Source organism: Hibiscus syriacus, unplaced genomic scaffold, assembly GCF_006381635.1.
Source record: "Hibiscus syriacus cultivar Baekdansim isolate YM2019G1 unplaced genomic scaffold, ASM638163v2 tig00110387_pilon, whole genome shotgun sequence".
Taxonomy (NCBI): Eukaryota; Viridiplantae; Streptophyta; class Magnoliopsida; order Malvales; family Malvaceae; genus Hibiscus; species Hibiscus syriacus.
Genome location: NW_024062717.1, coordinates 26,424 through 44,924, shown reverse-complemented (window position 1 = coordinate 44,924; position 18,501 = coordinate 26,424). Strand labels below are relative to the sequence as shown.

General features: G+C 35.1%; 1 protein-coding gene across 1 annotated transcript; it reads left to right on the top strand.

Moving 5' to 3' along the window:
* The first annotated feature begins 2,140 nt into the window (after nucleotides 1–2,140).
* Nucleotides 2,141–2,608, top strand: LOC120122344. The gene has a single exon (XM_039141483.1). The coding sequence runs from the start codon at nucleotides 2,141–2,143 to the stop codon at nucleotides 2,606–2,608; it is 468 nt and encodes a 155-aa protein (XP_038997414.1).
* The last annotated feature ends 15,893 nt before the right edge of the window (nucleotides 2,609–18,501 follow it).

Below are 18,501 nucleotides of genomic sequence, written 5' to 3'. Positions count from 1 at the left end.
TGTGGTGGATAAGTTTTGCTTTAGCAAAATTTATTTGGTTTGATTGATGTTGCCGAGGAGAAAGGGTTTGTGTGGATTGTGTATGTACAGGAAATTTACTAAGGAAGAACATTTCAGTCGCGACAAACTAATTTGCAAGGGCCAGTGGAATGGAGAGGATAAAGAAAGTGAGGAGCAAATTTATCTCGCCAAGGCAAGGTTTATCTTTAAAGTCTCGAGCGGATACGACGAATCGCTTATGTCGCATGCCAGTTGTACGACTCTCCTCACGTGCAAGCAAGCCCTCAAGATTCTAATAATAACCAGTCGTCTTTCCTTTTTTAGCCTGGACAAGACAATAATGGGTATTTAGGGAATCTCTATTTACACGAAACCCTAGGAGATCTTCCTTATAAATACTCAGCCATAGCCGCAAAAAAAAGGAAGTTAGAAGATCTTTAACTGAAGCGCGAGTGAGAAACTGCAGTGCTTCCCCCACCATTTACCAACCGACGGTCCTTGGTGTCCTCCATAGCCAGACTGTAGTAGAGCGGTGGTTAGGCCTCGAGAGAGGCTGGCCGCCAGGGCAGGCGCGGTATTGATCAGAATTGTCACGACAGAGCCCCCAGTTTTAGGAGTCGTTCTTCCTTTGTTATTCCTTTCTTTACATGTTTAGGGTTGTATTAAAATGATAATACTTTGGTATACTTTTTGATAACACCATGAACTGTCTTACTTGGTGTTAATCTCTGTTTTGTCTAAACAATTATTTTCTACTTTATGAATGACGAATTATGATTTTACTCATGACTGTTTTGTTCATTGTTTAAATATTTTTCCTTGGCACTGTAAGAGCTTCGAGAGATTTCCTGGGGTCTTGGTGAAACACGTCTTGACATTGTAAGAGTGTCAAGAGATTGTCGTTTGTCTATATATTGATTCTTAGATTTGAGAGAATTAAGATAGATCTATGTGAACAATGGAATAGATCTGGGATGGTGATGTTCTAACTTGTCTACCTTAGAGAAAAGGAGAGGGTTTCAATCGACTAAAAGGGATAGAAGCTAGAGTAGGATAGACAACGATTATAGTTTACGCTGAGATGTATTGCTACAACAACAGTCTGACAAATCAAGGGTTGTAGTTAACGCTAAGTAGTATTGCCATAACATCCGTCTAAGAATACTCAGTAATTCTGTTGGGCATCTTAGGCATATCATAATAATTCATTCTAGACTTAGAATAATTGTTTTTCATAACAAAAGATTAGCATGAGTGGTCTATGATAAGTCTAAATATGTGATGTTGTTTTTAATATATTTGAATCAACGTTTACCTTTGCTTTATTTTAATTCGATATTTTTGCATATTTATTTTGTCTCGACCAAACGTTTTTACAACCATACTTTATAATATTTCCTTGTTTTAATTTATTACTAATATTTTTCTAGTTTGACAAGATTCCAGGAATTAGCTTGTGACGTCTAGTTCTGATTGTGGTGAAGTTTAAAAATAATCGACCAATCCTTGAGGAGACGATAACTCACTTACCCTATATTACTTGATTCGAATGTGTATACTTACACAGAATTGCTTGCCTTAGCATATACATTTACAAGCGATCAATTTGGATGCTCAGGCATTTTACATGTCCTACGATCGATGCCAACGCACTGGGAACATATCCAGGCGACATGAAATGCCACTAAAAGGCAATTTGGAAATTGAGTTGTTTGACGTTTGGGGCATTGATTTCATGGGACCATTCCCATATTCTTGTGGTGATCTATACATTTTGCTGGCCGTGGATTATGTATCCAAATGGGTGGAGGTCATTGCAACATCAAAGAATGATTCAAAAACCATGCTTAAGTTTTTGCATAAACACATTTTCACTCAGTTTGGAGTACCTCGAGCCATCATTAGCGACGAAAGAACCCACTTTAATAACAAGTTGATTGCCAAGGCATTAAGAAGATATTGAGTCTGTTACAAGATTGCCATGACATAACATCCACAGACAACTGGCTAAGCTGAAATATCCAACCGCGAGATAAAGCATATATTAGAGAAAGTGGTGAATCTAAGGCGGAAGGATTGGTCACCAAAGTTAGATGAAGCACTCTTGGCATATATAACAGCTTTTAAGACTTCTTTGGGCATGTCACCGTTCAAGTTGGTGAATGGGAAGGCCTTCTATATCTCTATCGAGCTAGAACATAAAGCGCATTGGGCCATTAAGAGGTTAAATTTCGATGCTCAATCAGCTGGAGAGCAAAGATTATTGGAACTCAATGAGATAGAAGAGTTTAGGGCACAAGCTTATGTGAATGCCAGGATATTCAAGGAAAAGACTAAAAAGTGGCACAACCAAAAGATGATGCCATGCCATTTTCATGTTGGCCAACAAGTGTTACTTTACAATTCCATACTTAAGCTCTTCCCTGGAAAGCACAAATCTAGATGGTTTGGACCTTTTGAGGTGCATCATATCTATCCCCATGGAGCTTTTGATATAAAAAATGTTGACGATGGGACGATATTTAAGGTCAATGGTCAGCGGCTGAAAGTTTACAATGGAGTTCCAATGTTGTGTGACAAGTCGATGTTATACCTGCACGACGTCTGAGTGTGCCTGAACTATAAACAAGAATTCAATGCCACATCATTGAATTCTGTTGATTGTGCATAAATAAAAATTTCATTTTCTTTTATCTTTATATTTATTTTTATTATTTATGGATAATGGAAATTTGTTTTGTACTGCAGGGACCCACTAGTACTGAGGCTATACGAAGGAACGGTTATCAAAGGAGGAAAAGACAAAAAATTTAAGGGGAAAATATTTTGTTTTACTTCATTTCCTTTTTAATTTTATTTCTATATCTTTATTTCTCTCTATGCATTGTCCTTTCACATCACATTAATTTTTACAATTTACTTTTTCTTTTTTTTCCACCTACCCATTTATCCCGTCCACTCATTTCTTTTCAACTATTCACTCACTTCATCTCTTCCATTATTTCTTTTAACTTTTCCTTTTCATATTCTTCTTCTCTAATTTTCCTCCATAACCGACGCCATTGAAGTAAAAAAAAACTCTCAACTTTTTGTGATTTTTTCCTTCAAACCACTACAAAAATTGTACAAACGAGATCCACAGAAGCTGAAACTAAGATTCCTCAGTAGTTTGTAGATAATGCAGCAAATGAGTGATTTTAAAACTTCAAGAACCATAAGCTTTTCTTTGAGTTGGGGTTCATTTTCATTGAGGAACAAGATAGTGGTTTTGGGCCAGACATGATGGAAATTGTTGAGCCATTAAAATGGCATAAGTTTGCAAGGCACCCCGGCCCCATTAATGTTTCTTTAGCAAAAGAGTTTTATGCTAATATTTCCAAACCAAATAAGCATGCCATTTTCATTTGAGGTAAATATATTCAGTTCACACCCTCTGCCAATAATCGCTATTTTCATTTATAGGGTGTTGAAGATCAGCATGCAAACTTTGAGAAATAAGCCGACAGTGTAACATACGATGGAGTCCTTGAGGATTTATGTTTTTCGAATACCACTTGGAACGACCGACATACCAGCTGTTACTTCATTAATCAGGAATACCTTCAACCACGTGCAAAGCTATGGAACCATTTCATGAAGCATAAACGTATGTCAACCGCCCACAATACAACAGTAACTCTTCCACGATTAATGTTTTTACAGTCCATTATGGTCACACGTCTCATTGATATGGGTAGAATAATTGTTGAACAAGTGCATGAATGTTTGAGTAAGAAAGATAGCACTTTGGTCTTTCTGTATCTTATTATCACACTCTGTCGAAAGAAAAATATTTCTAAAAGTAGTTTTGATGAGGTCTTGTAAGGGGTCTTGGCCATAACAAGAGCCTGGCTACCAATGTTATTGGGTTTGGTTAACCCTAAATCTAAGGCAACTACGATTAAAGCGTCTGAAGATGACTAACCATCTAATGTCAAGGCAAGAATGCTTACTCTTGAGGAAACTGTCTAGCAGATACTGACTCATTTGCATGCTCTACATGGTGATTTAAAAAAATTCTTTGGCTATATAAAACACAGAGATGTTGTGTTGAAGTCCATGTTTCAAGAAATGTTTCCCCACATCAGACGAAATTTCCCGGGTTTCCCAAATGAAATTCTATTTACATTTGATACTGAGGCATCTCATGAGCCCGAAGATACTGACCCTCCCATTGTTGAGCCAGTCCCAGATCCTGCCCACCAGTCCCCTACTCTGGAGTCTCTTGTGGCACCATCTGAACCAACCCCCAGTCCAGTTGCTGCACCTGCACCTCCTTCCACCCGTCGAACCAGTCATCGCACTAAGACATCGACGGGGCATATTAGTATTGCTTACTATCATTCAACTTCTTCCGATTATATTCCTGCACCCATTCGAAAGAGAACAAGACGTGGACCTGCAAGCTCTTCCACCGCAACACCGCCACCACCATAAAAAATTGAGGTACCTCACTTTGCCATCATTTTGCATTCCATAACAATGCATTTAGTTTCATTTTTTAATTTGTTTTATTAAGAATTGAGGGCAATGTTTCTCTCAAGTTTGGGGGATGTAGTGTTCTTTGTATAATATATGCATGATAGTGTTAGCATAATATTTTGTCATAGCATCAATAAGTGGTAAGAGAGTTAGACAAAAATGTTTTGGTGATACCCAATGATGATGAACTTTTAAGCTAAAAATTGAATGTAAATGACTGTTGAGAATGATAGAACTGACTCTAGGGTTTGATGCTTTGTGAATTTTTCTTACACGATTGTATGTCATCTATACTTAAGGAATTTAGGAAATTTTTATGAAATAACTCTAGTTAGTCTTGGCATTGAAATTTGGAATTATGCTGAAATGATAAATCAATGAGAACTCCTTTATGTCTAAAATTGTGAATAAATATTTCGACACAGCTGTAGAGGGACACTCCTCTTTGCCATGGCAGTGCCTGTAACTTTCTTTAATAAATGGCAGCTATGTGCGTATGAGTGAATGAAAGCAGACATGAGATGACTCTACTTGACTAGCTTGGGGATGGAAGGTATTCTCCCTTTCACATAGAGTGTGGGATAGTAGGTGTGATGGGCTGACTCTCCTCGTAGCAGTGGTAAAAAAGAGTAAAGTAAAAAGTAAAAATAGAGTATAAATGTGCTTAATGGATAAGTAAATGTCGAGACGAAACTAAAGAGCTTAATTAGAAATTGCTTAAATTTGTTAAGTATATATTAGATACAATCACGCACGCACACAACCACAGAATTTTGACCTAGGGAAAAATACTTGATTTCTTTATATGTATATCATGTTGAAGCCAATTTTTTTAGGTTGAAATTCTATTTTTTTCTTGACTATCTTGTTGTTGAAAATTACCATGACATTTTATTTGTGTTAATTGTTATCCATTGCTTGAGGACAAGTAATAGCTTAAGTTTGAGGGTGTGATAACTCCGAAAAATGCTACTTTTAAGGTTTTTTCACTTAATTTAATGTTTGTTTAAGGGTCATATAGGTCATTTTAGATGTATGTAGCTGCATATAATTGCACGTATATGATGGTTATAACCGTCTGTTGGGGACCACTGCCACCTGTAAAGATAGACCTCATACAAAAAAGATGAATCTGGGGGTATAATGGACATTTTGAGTACAAAATCCCAAGAACACCCTTAGATATTTTTATTATTAAAGGACACCTCACAAGAGAGAGAAAAAAGAGAGAGGAGATGCACTCTAGCAGAAAAATCTTCATTTTCTCCACCGTTTTCTTCCCTACACTTTTTAGTGGTGTTCCTCCATTAACGAGCTCTAAGGAGTGGTGAACTAGGCGTCTGAGAGGAGTTAGCGAGCTAAGGTGGGTTGTAGTGGTTGATGAAAGCTCCAGTAGTTCGCGTCGAAGGCTTTTTCCTCCTTCCCCTTTGTTTTTATTTCTCATTTGATTTGGGTTACAAGGAACGAATGAATTTATTGATTTATTTCATGGATTATTCAAACCCCATCATGAACTAGATTTATTTAGGAGTTCACGATGGATGCTTAAGTTCTTTCTTTAATGGATGATTGTTATTTTCTATGATTTTATTTGTTTTGTTTATGGTTCTTAATGTCTTAAGGTTGTAGGAGCTATGAGAGTAGTTATTCCTTATGAAATACTTAGTGTTCGAGAGAAACTAAGTAGCTCATCTTCAGTATTCGAGAGAAACTAAAGAGGATCAACATAAGCAATGAGTTTTAGATAGTAACTAAGTGTAATCGACCTTTAAACATAAGGCTAGGATTTCAATAGACTAAAAGGAGTAGTTCTCGGTCAAGAGGGTAGATATTAGTGTGAACACTGAATGGTATTATCATGACATATTATGTTAGACTGATGGGAACCCTACACCTACGAACGCCAATAGGTATTGTCATAACATTCTCAACCTGTCGAGTCCCTTGACTAGAGATAGCATAGGGTACCTTTAGTAAACTCTGTCGGGTAAGTAAAACATAGAAGTGAAATCATCTTGAGAAGTTAGACTTAAGTTTCCCAAGTGACTCCTATCATTCATTCTCGTAGTAACTTGTTGTGCGAGGATTGTCAAGTTATTCTAGTTAAATCCATTATTTACCTTTTTGTTTTGCCTTTATATTTTCACTTTATTTCACTACACACAAGTTTTTTACCGTGACATCTCCAATTACTGCCACATCACACTATCATTCCATTTCCACCAACATACATTTTACCTTGCCTTGACATTTTTCATTAGTACATACCATCACTAACTATACTTAGATAAAGTAGTCCTTTGCTTTGGTTAAACTCATAAACTTTCACCAATCCCTGTGGAGACGATACTCACTCATCATTATTTTACTTGTTTGATTGTGTATACTTGCACATTAATTACATATAATGTTATAGTACTCACAATAAGCAACAATATGAGACACCTAATTCCTAGTAATAGAAGATTATGTGGAGGTGTACTATGTAAATAATAGAGGATTTATATTAGTCCTTTTGAAGACATCTCAATGTTTAGACAGTGAGTCGCAGTCAGTCAAAAATTGATATTGATCAATGTCGAAATATTATATCTCCATAAGGAAGTAGAGCAAAGAATATTGATAAAGTGATTTCAAAGAGGTCTCATCCTGTCTCTTGGTCATGCTTGAGAGAATTTATAGTAGCACTTAGTGTGTGTCAGTTGTAGGACCATAATGGCTACCTGTAGACTTAGTAGGTTAAATGGATGCAATCATACGACAATCAATTTGATTCTGATAGGCTAAGTGGATATGTTAGAGGTTATATCAATCAGTCAAGATCATCTAAAATTTAGATATTTGAGATTCTTCCTTTAAAGATGTTATTTTATGTCTTTAGGAGGTCTTTTGATGATGAAGAATAAAGATAATATATGATCTTCAAGTGGTGTGATAAAGTACACTTTTTATAATGCATTATTTTTTTCCTGTTTCATTGAGTTTTATCTTTCATTTAAAAATGTATCATTTCGTATTGTTTGTGTTTAAATTTTGATAATTATCTTGAAAGTGTAATATTTTTACATAATAAAAAATTATATATTTATTCTAACTTTTAATAGTTTGAGTATTAATATCATAAATTAAGTAAATAAAAATAAATATTAATTAATAATAATTAAAGGGAAAAACTGCATCAAACTTGTTAAATCGCTAATGAATTTTCGATTTAGTTATCATAAGCTGATAAACTATAATTATTGAAAATGTCATTTTCACTTTTTTTATATATAAATGAGTTAATTCCATCGCATGTCCTCAAAGCATGACCCTCGTTTTGAATTGGTTCCTAAACTTTTAAATTTTTTAATTTCATCCCTAAACTTTGACTATAATTCTAAAATAATCTTCAAACTTTTGAACATTTCAATTTCATCCCCAAACTATGAATATAATAACCCAAATGTAAGGCCAATGACTTTATTGAAAAGATTTAAATTTTTGAGGATTTAATTAATAAATGATAAAGTATAAGAAAATATATTAGAAATTATTTGGTTAAGACTAATTTCTAAGAATGAAAGAATGAAAGGGGTATTTTGGTCCTTTAAGAGGATAAAGAATTATGGTATTAAAGTAAAGTGAAGGGAAAAACGAGAGTGATAATACCTTTGCTATCTTTCTTTTTCTTTCCCGTTTTTCATGTGCCTTCTCCATAGATAAGATTATAACCAAGCTCCCGAGTTAAGCAAGAAAAAGGACAAGGACAAAGTTATCGAGTAGTTGGACATCACTACAGCATATCAAGTGAGTGTATATAATGTAATTATATGGGTTGAGGGAGACTCACAATAAGTCCACCTCAAATGTTTAAATTAATGTAAGTTTTACTTTATATTATATATGTTTATAATGTGTGTGGAACTGATATTAGGAATGAGTTTTAGAGTAAGAACTGTTTTAAGTAAAAGATTAATTGCCTAGCTGTGCATTTGACAAAAAAGTGTTAATTATGCCAATTAGATGAAAGGTTAAATACCTATGAGTAAAAGATTAATTATCTAGTTGTGCATTTGACATAAAGGTGCCAATTATGCCAGTTAGATGACAATTTAAATGCCTTTGAGTAAAAGATTAATTGCCTAGATGTTCATTTGACAAAAAGGTGTCAATCATGCCACTTAGATGAAAGACTAAATGTTTTTTAGTTAAAGATTAAATGCCTAGATGTACATTTGGCAGAACGGTGTCAATCATGCAAGTTAGATGAAAGGCTAAATGCCTTTGGGTAAAAGACTAATTGCTTAACAGTGTATTTTGATATCAACAATGTCATTTATTGATTTGACAAAAAGGATTGTAAAGGAATCCTATAAAGTAGACAATTTATCATGGTTTTGATAGTCAGGACATATTTATGAATAAATTATAATTCTTTTACAAGGTTATGCATCACAAAGTAAATACTTAACGTATGTTGATTTCACGCGTATGTAACAATCAAAGATTTGCTGAGTAAGGAGTACATCAGCAACAACTTTCATCAATTAAAGGTTGACTCGTTAGTAACATTGGGACAATCTTATTCATTTTTAAAACTTACCTGGCATGTAATTGAACTTAAGAAAATATTTTGTAATGTATTTAAAGTGACAGTTCAAGTAATATGCTTTTATGAATGTTATACTATTGTGTGGTTTTAAAATTTGAAACAAAATTTTACGTGTTTTAAATGAAAAAATGTTTTAAAAAGTGATGTGACATATGTATCTCGTGTACGGAAAGGTATGCAAGAGATGGGTGTTACATTTACTAGTATCAGAGCTACAGGTTTAGCCGGTTCTTGGCCGAAACTGAGTTCATTTGAAATAAGAAAAAATGGATTACATGCCACTAAGATTGTCAAGGTTACTGATATGGTATCATTTGAGTGTAATTGATGGCACTCCTTAGTAACTGTAATGTTATTACTATGTATGTTCTAATAGATGTCATAATCCCTAAGTCCGTGACACTTGGTATCAGAGCACAGAGGTGCGTGTTCATTTACTAAAAGCACGGAGGTGCTCATTTTGTTGAGTAAAGCATGATAGTGCTTGTTACCTGCTTGTGGCACAGCTGTGCACAAGTGCTAAACCTAGCACAGAGGTGCTTCGCCTCAGGCCGCAGCACGGAGGTGCTCGGTCATTTGTAAAAGCACGGAGGTGCTTGATTTTAGATTGTAGCACAGAGGTGCTCAATCATTCCGATGCACAGAGGTGCCAGAATTTAGATTGAAGCACAGAGGTGCTCAGTCATAGTTGGCTGCACAGAGGTGTCAGTCCTCGATTGAAGCACAGAGGTGCTCAATCATCTTAGCTACACAGAGGTGTCAGCTCCCGGCTGAAGCACAGAGGTGCTCAGTCATTTTTTTTAACTGCACAGAGGTGTCAGTTCTCGATTAAGCACAGAGGTGCTCAATCACTTTTGGCTACACAGAGGTGTCAGCTCTCGATTGAAGCACAGAGGTGCTCAATCGTTAATTCTAGCACAGAGGTGCTATGGATTCAGCACAGCGGTGCTCTTTTCCTTCCTAATTTAGGCACGATTGTGCTTATTTGTGTTGCAGGCATAGAGGTGCCAGCGATTCATCTGAAAATGCTAGTGCGCCTGCGCATCAAGGGATGCCAGTACCAGAGTTTATAGCTTTTATGCAAGCTCTCGACGCTATATTAACCCATTTTCAACCTCCTCCGCCTTCCCCTACTCCTCTAGTACTGAGGATGTTGAACCCAAAGGAGCTGAAGAGTTTATAAGCTCTTGAATTTCGTGGAGAAGAGGAGGAATGCCCTATAGAGGCTGATTTATGGCTAAAAGATGTAATGATAATGCTTGAAAGTCTTCACCGCTTGGATTCAGAGAAGTTGTGGGGAGCTGTATCGTTGATAAGGGGATCAGCTCAAGTGTGGTGGTCAAATACTATAATGTATGCACCACCATAACAATTGACCTGGAAGTTCTTTTAGGAAGAATTTAACAATAAGTATATTGGTGAGTAGTTGAGACGAGCGATGCTGATGAAGTTTCTTAATTTGAAATAAGGTGATCGAGCAGTACATGAGTATGAAGTTGAGTACAGTAAGTTGAGCCCTTTTGTTTCTAAGGTGGTTCCTAATGACAAGGCCCCACACGATTGGTATATTGAGGGATTGAGGCCAAAGTTGAAGGAAATGATGTTGGTTTTGAGTTTGCCTAGCTTACAAGAAGTTAAAAACCAAGCCAAAGATATCGAAAGAGCTCAAGCGGAGACATTAGCAGCGAAATAGAGTTTGTATATGAGGAAAGGGATTGGAACGCCTTCAACTCCCCATTATGTTAAAAGAGGCAAGGGCTCGAGTTTTAGATATATTGATAGAGAGGGTTCTGCTGAAGCTTCAATGAAAACTAAACAGTCTCATTCTGTTGTTGTTAGCTCGGGTAGAGAAATTGGATAAAGAAATGTATGTCAGACATGTGGTAGAGCACATCGGGGAGTATGCAAACTTCTTAATGAAGATTGTTTCCAATGTGGCGAGACTGGTTACTTTGCCCGAAATTGTCCAAAGAGATATGGGGACCATTCGGTGTAATCTAAAAAATCTATGGCAACCTCTAATAGAAGAAGAAGAAGGGGTAGATCCAGGGGACAAGCTGAATCAATACAGCGACAAGAGATTCGGGAAGTCAGTATAATTTATAACATTAAGACCAATGAGGATCGGGATAACTCGGAGATCATAAGAGGTGCATTCTATCTTTTTGATGTGCATGTATTTGTATTAGTTGACCCTGGTTATACACATTCTTACATTAGTACAAAGTTGTTTAGAGCTATAGAAATTCCTTTAGAACCCATCTTTAGTGAAATGATAGCGGTAAATCCTATGGGTCACAGTGCGATAGTAGAGCGGGTGTGTAGAAAATGCCCAATCCAAGGGATTTTGTTTCTACCAAACTTAATGGAGTTTCCTTTCGATGAGTTTGAAATCATTTTGAGTATGGACTGGTTGTCTCCACATCATGGATGGGTTGATTGTCACCAAAAGCAATTATTTCTGAAAGATATGAAAGGCTCAGAAATTGTAGTGATCGGCGAAAAAGTGAAATCACCAACCAATGTGGCATCAGCCATGATTGCAAAGAAAATGATGTTAAATGGGTGTATAGTTTTTCTAGCTAATGTGGTAGATACTCGAGTTCTAGAGGTGAGATTAAATGATATTCCAACAGTTAAGGAATTTTCAGAGGTTTTTCCGGAGGAATTATCGGGGTTACCTCTAGATCGTGAAGTGGAATTTAGAATTAAGGTTTACCCGGGTACCGAACCTGTTTCTATGGCCCCGTATCAAATGGCTCTAACAGAGTTAAGAGAATTAAAAGCCCAGTTGCAAGAGTTACTTGATAAGGGATTTATCAGACCCAGTGTTTCTTCTTTGCAAGCACCGATACTATTTGTGAAAAATAATAATGGGTCTATGCGGATATGTATTGATTATCGTCAGTTGAATAAATTAATGATAAAAAATAAATATCCTCTTCTGAGGATTGATGATATGTTTGATCAACTGAAAGGTGCAGCGGAGTTTTCTAAGATAGACCTGAGGTCGGGGTACCACCAATTAAAGATCCAAAAGGAGGATATTTCCAAGACAGCTTTTCAGATTCGGTACGTACACTATGAGTTCGTGGTAATGCCATTTGGACTGACTAATGCTCATGCATCATTTATGGACTTGATGAACCGAGTATTCCAACCTTACTTGGATCAATTTATGGTGATATTCATAGACGATATTTTGGTTTATTCCAAGTCAAGAGAGGACCATACTGATCATCTTCGAGTGGTTCTTCAGATACTTCAAGAGAATAAGCTATATGCAAAATTGTCCAAATGCAAATTTTGGTTATTTGAGATTTCTTTCCTCGATCATATAGTCTCCGTATAAGGCATAAGAGTAGATCCTAAAAAGATTTGAGCCATAATATATTGGCAACCCCAAAGAATGGTTCAGAGGTTAAAAGTTTCTTGGGGCTTGCTAGTTATTATAGACGGTTCTTGAAGAATTTCTCAATGTTGCTTTACAGCTAACTAAGTTGTTGTGGAAAGATGTGCCTTTTGTTTGGTCGGAGAAATGCCAAGAAAGTTTTGAATTGCTAAAGAGAATAGTAACAGAGGCCCCAATGCTTGTGCAACTTGAGTAAGGTAAAGATTATGTCGTTTTCAATGATGCATCCTATAACAGTCTGGGATGTGTGCTGATGCAATAAGGGAAAATTGTGTCTTATGCCTCAAGACAACTGAAGAATCATGAAAGAAATTACCTGACACATGAATTGGAATTGACAACAGTAGTGTTTGCTTTGAAAATTTGGCGCCATTATCTGTACGGAGAGCGTTGCCATGTTTACACGGATCACAAGAGTCTAAAGTACTTGCTGACTCAAGAAGAGTTGAATTTGAGACAGATAATATGGATTGAGCTTTTAAAAGATTATGATTTGATTATTGATTATCATCCCAGAAATGCTAATATGGTAGTGGATGCGCTTAATCGAAAGACTTTTGTAGCTTTATGGGCTTTGGATGCGCATATGTCTTTAAATGAAGATGGTGCCTTGATTACTTAACTTAAAGTTAAATCCGATGCTTTTGAATCAGGTAAAAGAGATGAAAGGTCGAGATGATAAATGCTTGGTAAGAATAGCACAAGTCGAAAAAGAAAAGACCAAAAACTTCTAAATGAGAGTCGATGGATGTTTTTATTATCGTGAAAGACTTTGTATTCCCGATAATGATGAATTGAAAAAAAAATATTCTTAATGAGGCACATTGTAACCCTTTGACGATGTATCCAGATGAGAATAAGATGTACAAGGATTTGAAGAGTCGTTATTGGTGGCTGGTATGAAAAGAGTTGTATCGGTGTTTGTTGTAAAATGTTTGACATGTCAGCAAGTGAAAGCTGAACATCAAGTGCCTTCCGAATTACTACAACCGATATCCATTGCTGAGTGGAAGTGGAGCGAGTTACAATGGATTTTGTTTCGGGGTTACCTTTGACACCATGTAAAAAGGACTCGATATGGGTAATTATAGACAGATTGACCAAGACTTCTCATTTTATTCCAGTTCGAGTAGATTACTCGATGGATAAGTATACAGAGTTGTATATAAAAGAGATTGTCGGACTACATGGAGTGCCAATATCAATAGTGTTAGATCGAGACCCAAGGTTTACTTTAAGATTCTGGAAGTCGTTACATGAGGTATTGGGTACTTGATTTAACTTCAGCACAGCTTTTCATCCGTAGACAGATGGGCAGTCTGAACGAAATATACAAATATTGGAGGATATGTTAAGGGCATGTGTGATTGAGTTTAAAGGATCATGGGAAAGGTATTTGCCTTTGGTTGAATTTGCTTATAACAACAGTTACCAATCGAGTATTAAGATGGCCTCGTATGAAGCTTTGTATGAGAGAAAATATCGAACACCATTAAATTGGTTCGAACTTAAAGATCGAAATCTAATTGGCCTGAATTTGATGAAAGAAGTGGATGAGAAAGTTAAAATTATCCATGATAATTTGAAGATAGCCTCCGATCGACAGAAATCTTATGCTGATTTGAAACGAAAAGAAATCAATTTTCAAGTGGGAGACAAAGTATTTCTGAAGGTATCACCTTGGAAGAAGGTATTGCGATTTGGGTGAAAAGGAAAGTTGAGTCCGAGATTCATTGGACCTTATGAGATCTTGAAAAGGGTCAGACCCGTAGCTTATCAATTAGTGTTACCTCCGGATATGGACAATATCCACAATGTTTTCCACGTATCGATGCTTAGAAGATACAGATCAGATCCATCCCATATCATCGCACTTGAAGAGATAGAGATCCGATCAGATTTAACTTATGAGGAACAACCAGTACGGATCTTGGCTAAGGAAAACAAGGAATTGTGTAACAAAAGAATTTCGTTAGTTAAAGTGCTTTGGCAAAATCATAAGGTAAAAGAAGCTACTTGGGAAAGAGATGAGAACATTAGGAAGCAGTTTCCACACCTCTTCGTTCTAGGTACTTCATTAAATTCGAGGATGAATTTTATTAAGGGGAGAATTGTATTACCCTAAATGTCAGGCCAGTGACTTTATTGAAAATATTTAAATTTTTTAGGATTTAATTAATAAATGATAAAGTATAAGAAAATAAATTAGAAATTATTTGGTTAAGTCTAATTTCTAAAATGAAAGAATGAAAGGGGTATTTTGGTCATTTAAGAGGGAATGAATTATGGTATTAAAGTAAAGTAAAGGGGAAAAGGGAGAGTGTTAATACCTTGGCTATCTTTCTTCTTCTTTCTCGTTTTTCACGTGGCCTTCTCCTTAGATAAGATTATAATTAAGCCCCGAGTCAAGCAAGAAAAAGGGCAAGGGCAAAGTTGTTGAGTAGTTGGATATCACTACAACATATCAGGTAAGTACATATAATGTAATTATATGGGTTGAGGGAGACTCACAATAAGTCACATCAAATGTTTAAATTAATGTATATTTTACTTTATATTATATATGTTTATAATGTGTGTGGAACTGATATTAGGAATTATTTTTTAGAGTAAGAACTGTTTTAAGTAAAAGATTAATTGCCTAGATGTGCATTTGACAGAAAGGTGTCAATTATGTCAGTTAGATAAAAGGTTAAATGCCGTTGAGTAAAAGATTAATTGCCTAGCTGTGCATTTGACATAAATATGTCAATTATGCCAGTTATATGAAAGGTTAAATTCCTTTGAGTAAAAGATTAATTGCCTAGTTGTGCATTTGATAGAAAGGTGCCAATCATGCCAGTTAGATGAAAGGCTAAATACCTCTGAGTTAAAGATTAAATTCCTAGTTGTGCATTTGGTAGAACGGTGTCAATCATGCAAGTTAGATGAAAGTCTAAATGCCTTTGGGTAAAAGACTAAATGCTTAACAGTGTATTTTGACATAAACAGTGTCATTTATTGATTTGACAAAAAGGATTGTAAAGCACTCCCATAAAGTATACTATTTATCATGGTTTTGATAGTCAGGACATACTTATAAATAAATTTTAATTCTTTTACAAGGTTATGCATCACTAAGTAAATACTTAGTTGACTCGTCAGTAACATTAGAACAATCTTATTCATTTTTAAAACTTAGTTGTCATGTAATTGAACTTAAGAAAATATTTTGTAATGTATTTAAAGTGATAGTTCTAGTAATATGCTTCTATGAATGTTATACTATTGTGTGGTTTTAAAATTTGAAACAAATAAAAAAATGTTTTAAAAAGTGATGTGACATATGTATCTCGTGCATAAAAAGGTATACGGAGATGGGTGTTACAATGAAATGCATTCTAAATTAGCCCACAAACTTTTTGAACATTCCAATTTTATCCCAAACTATACACATATACTAATCACATCAATTGTTAATAAAATCGTTAGGCCAAGTTATATTATTATTTATTTTATGAAAACAAAAATTTAAGCTAAATTATGATTGAAAGTAATTACATATTTGGATGAATTTGAGGATGAAATAGAAATATTTAAAAGTTTGGGGGCCGATTTAGAAAGAGGGTCATAGTTTAGGAATGAAACTAAAATGTTTAAAAGTTTAAGAACTAATTTAAAATAGTCATAATTTTAGGGATGAAATTGAAAACTATAAAAGTTTGAGGATCAATTTATAATTTGAGGACATATGACGTAATTAACTCTATATAAATCAAAATTTAATTCCATTATTTGAGTTTGAAGCCAATTTTTGAAAGAAAAATGAAGAAATTGAATCAAAATACAGAAGATAGAAGATGAAATAATTAGTATAAGTGGAGTGTCAGTAACATAAAATAGGATAGCGAATGCTTTGTTGGTTTAGCAAATATATATTGGATAATGACATGCACTTACTGAAACCGCAAATGAAACCAAATAACAATCGGTCAAATAATAGATTTCATCTAGAAGATGTGACCGCCAACCTGACATTTGGAACCACAACTTCACCTTCTGGGAGACACCAATGACTTTTCCCACCCTTTACAAATTGGTCCCTACATTATGTGTTTGTGCATAATCTAATCTTTCTATTTTCACTTTTGTTCCTATGCTTTTTTTTAAATGTATTCAGATCAAGAGTAAGTAAAATTCGACTCGACTCGAAAAAATTAAACTTTTTAACTCGACTTGACTTCACTCGTAATTTTATAAATTCGACCCAAATCGAAAAATTTTCAAATTCGAGTTGAGATATAAAATCAAACTTGAATAAATTGAGTAATTTGAAAATTTTAGTAATTAGTATATTGATTTTCAAGTTTGAGAAGCGTATTTCAAATATGTATATCGCATATATATATATATAATAACTTAAATTAAAATCAAATAATATCATAATATTATAAATATTTATAATTAAATTTAAACAGAAATTTAAATAACTTGATTCGACTCAAATTTTATAAACTCGACTCGATATTCTTTTAAATAAAATTTAAGTTATAAAATAAGACTCGCAAACTTAAATAACTTGAAATATTTGGACTCAATTCAATTTGATACTCACGCCAGTCGTGGAATACAGTGAAGACTAGTAGGGACCACAGTCCATAGAAATTTAAAAAATTATAATTTAATCCTTTAAAATATTTAATTTATCCCCATGATTTTTAAAATCCTCCTCTCAAAATTTTAAAATTTTTAGTTAGACCCCAACTTTTTTTAAAAAAATATAAATTTAACCCTTAATATTTTTGAAAATTTTAATTTAAACATCTAAACTTTTTAAAGTTTTAAGTTCCCCAATTCTATCACTAAGCTGCTCACCCTTAATTCTGTCATTTTTTTTATAATTCTCATGGTATAGGGATTAAATATGTTGAATCTATACAGGGACCTATTCAAATGTGACCAATATTTTGCCGAATTCGTACTCGTATATTTAACTCGCATTCAACTCTAGCTTCACTCGGTCCTTGTCGGAATTATGCTTGATCGCCGGAACAGGATACATAACAACTGTGACGGAACAGGAGATATTGAATTTGATTTCTGGGGTGAGCGTGAAATCTTGTATTTTAATAACTTGGATGACGACTGCCAAGTTGAGTTTCAAGTTGAAGAATCATGTGTCGGCGATAGCCCCTCGCCGTTATGGGGAGCTAATAAGGCAACCGATGATTCTCCTCTTCTTCCCGACAACCATTTTTACAGCAACCTTTCCCCTACGAGACGAAGACAAATGATCGAACAAGGTCGGAAAGAACTCATAGAGATGGTCCGTAATATGCCCGAGTCCAACTACGAGCTGTCGTTGAAAGATTTAGTTGATCAACAAAATCCACCGGAGAAGGTTGTTTATGAAGACGAAAGCTTTCGTTTGGAAACAGAGACGAAGAAAAGGAAGGAGAAGACAGGCTTCCAGAACTACAAGTATGGAAGATGATCATTTCTTGTTAAAGATGTTTTTCTCAACTTGTCTGAGTTTCAGGAAGAAATCAATGGCTGAAAACAGCTCCAAGGTTTCCCCGAGTCCATGTAAGAAATGGTGGATTAAAAGGATTTCAATGCAAAGGAATCATAAAAACAGAGAAGATGCCAGCAACAGGTAGTTTTCTTCTCTTTTTGCAGACTTTTATATGTTACAGGTTTTAAAAGGAAAAACTATTTATCATGTAATAACATGGTGCAGGGATGAAAAGATAAGTTCTTTTCCTGGCTGCTGGCTGCTGGCTGCTGGCTGCTGGCTGCTGGCTGTTCTTCGTTTCCATGAAAAGATAGCAAAGGGAAGCAAGCAAGTAGAAGTAGACTGTTGTGAGATGAAAAGCTGAGATTTCTGACACGGGAAGCTATCATTTGTTGTTTGTGTAGCCTAAAATCATATATAATAAAACAGAATTCATTGAATTGCTTTTAGAGTTTCTTTTTTCTCATTGATATTTTAACT

Coding starts and splice junctions, on each gene's coding strand:
- LOC120122344 (XM_039141483.1), top strand. CDS start 2,141: ATGTCACCGTTCAAGTTGGTGAATGGGAAGGCCTTCTATATCTCTATC.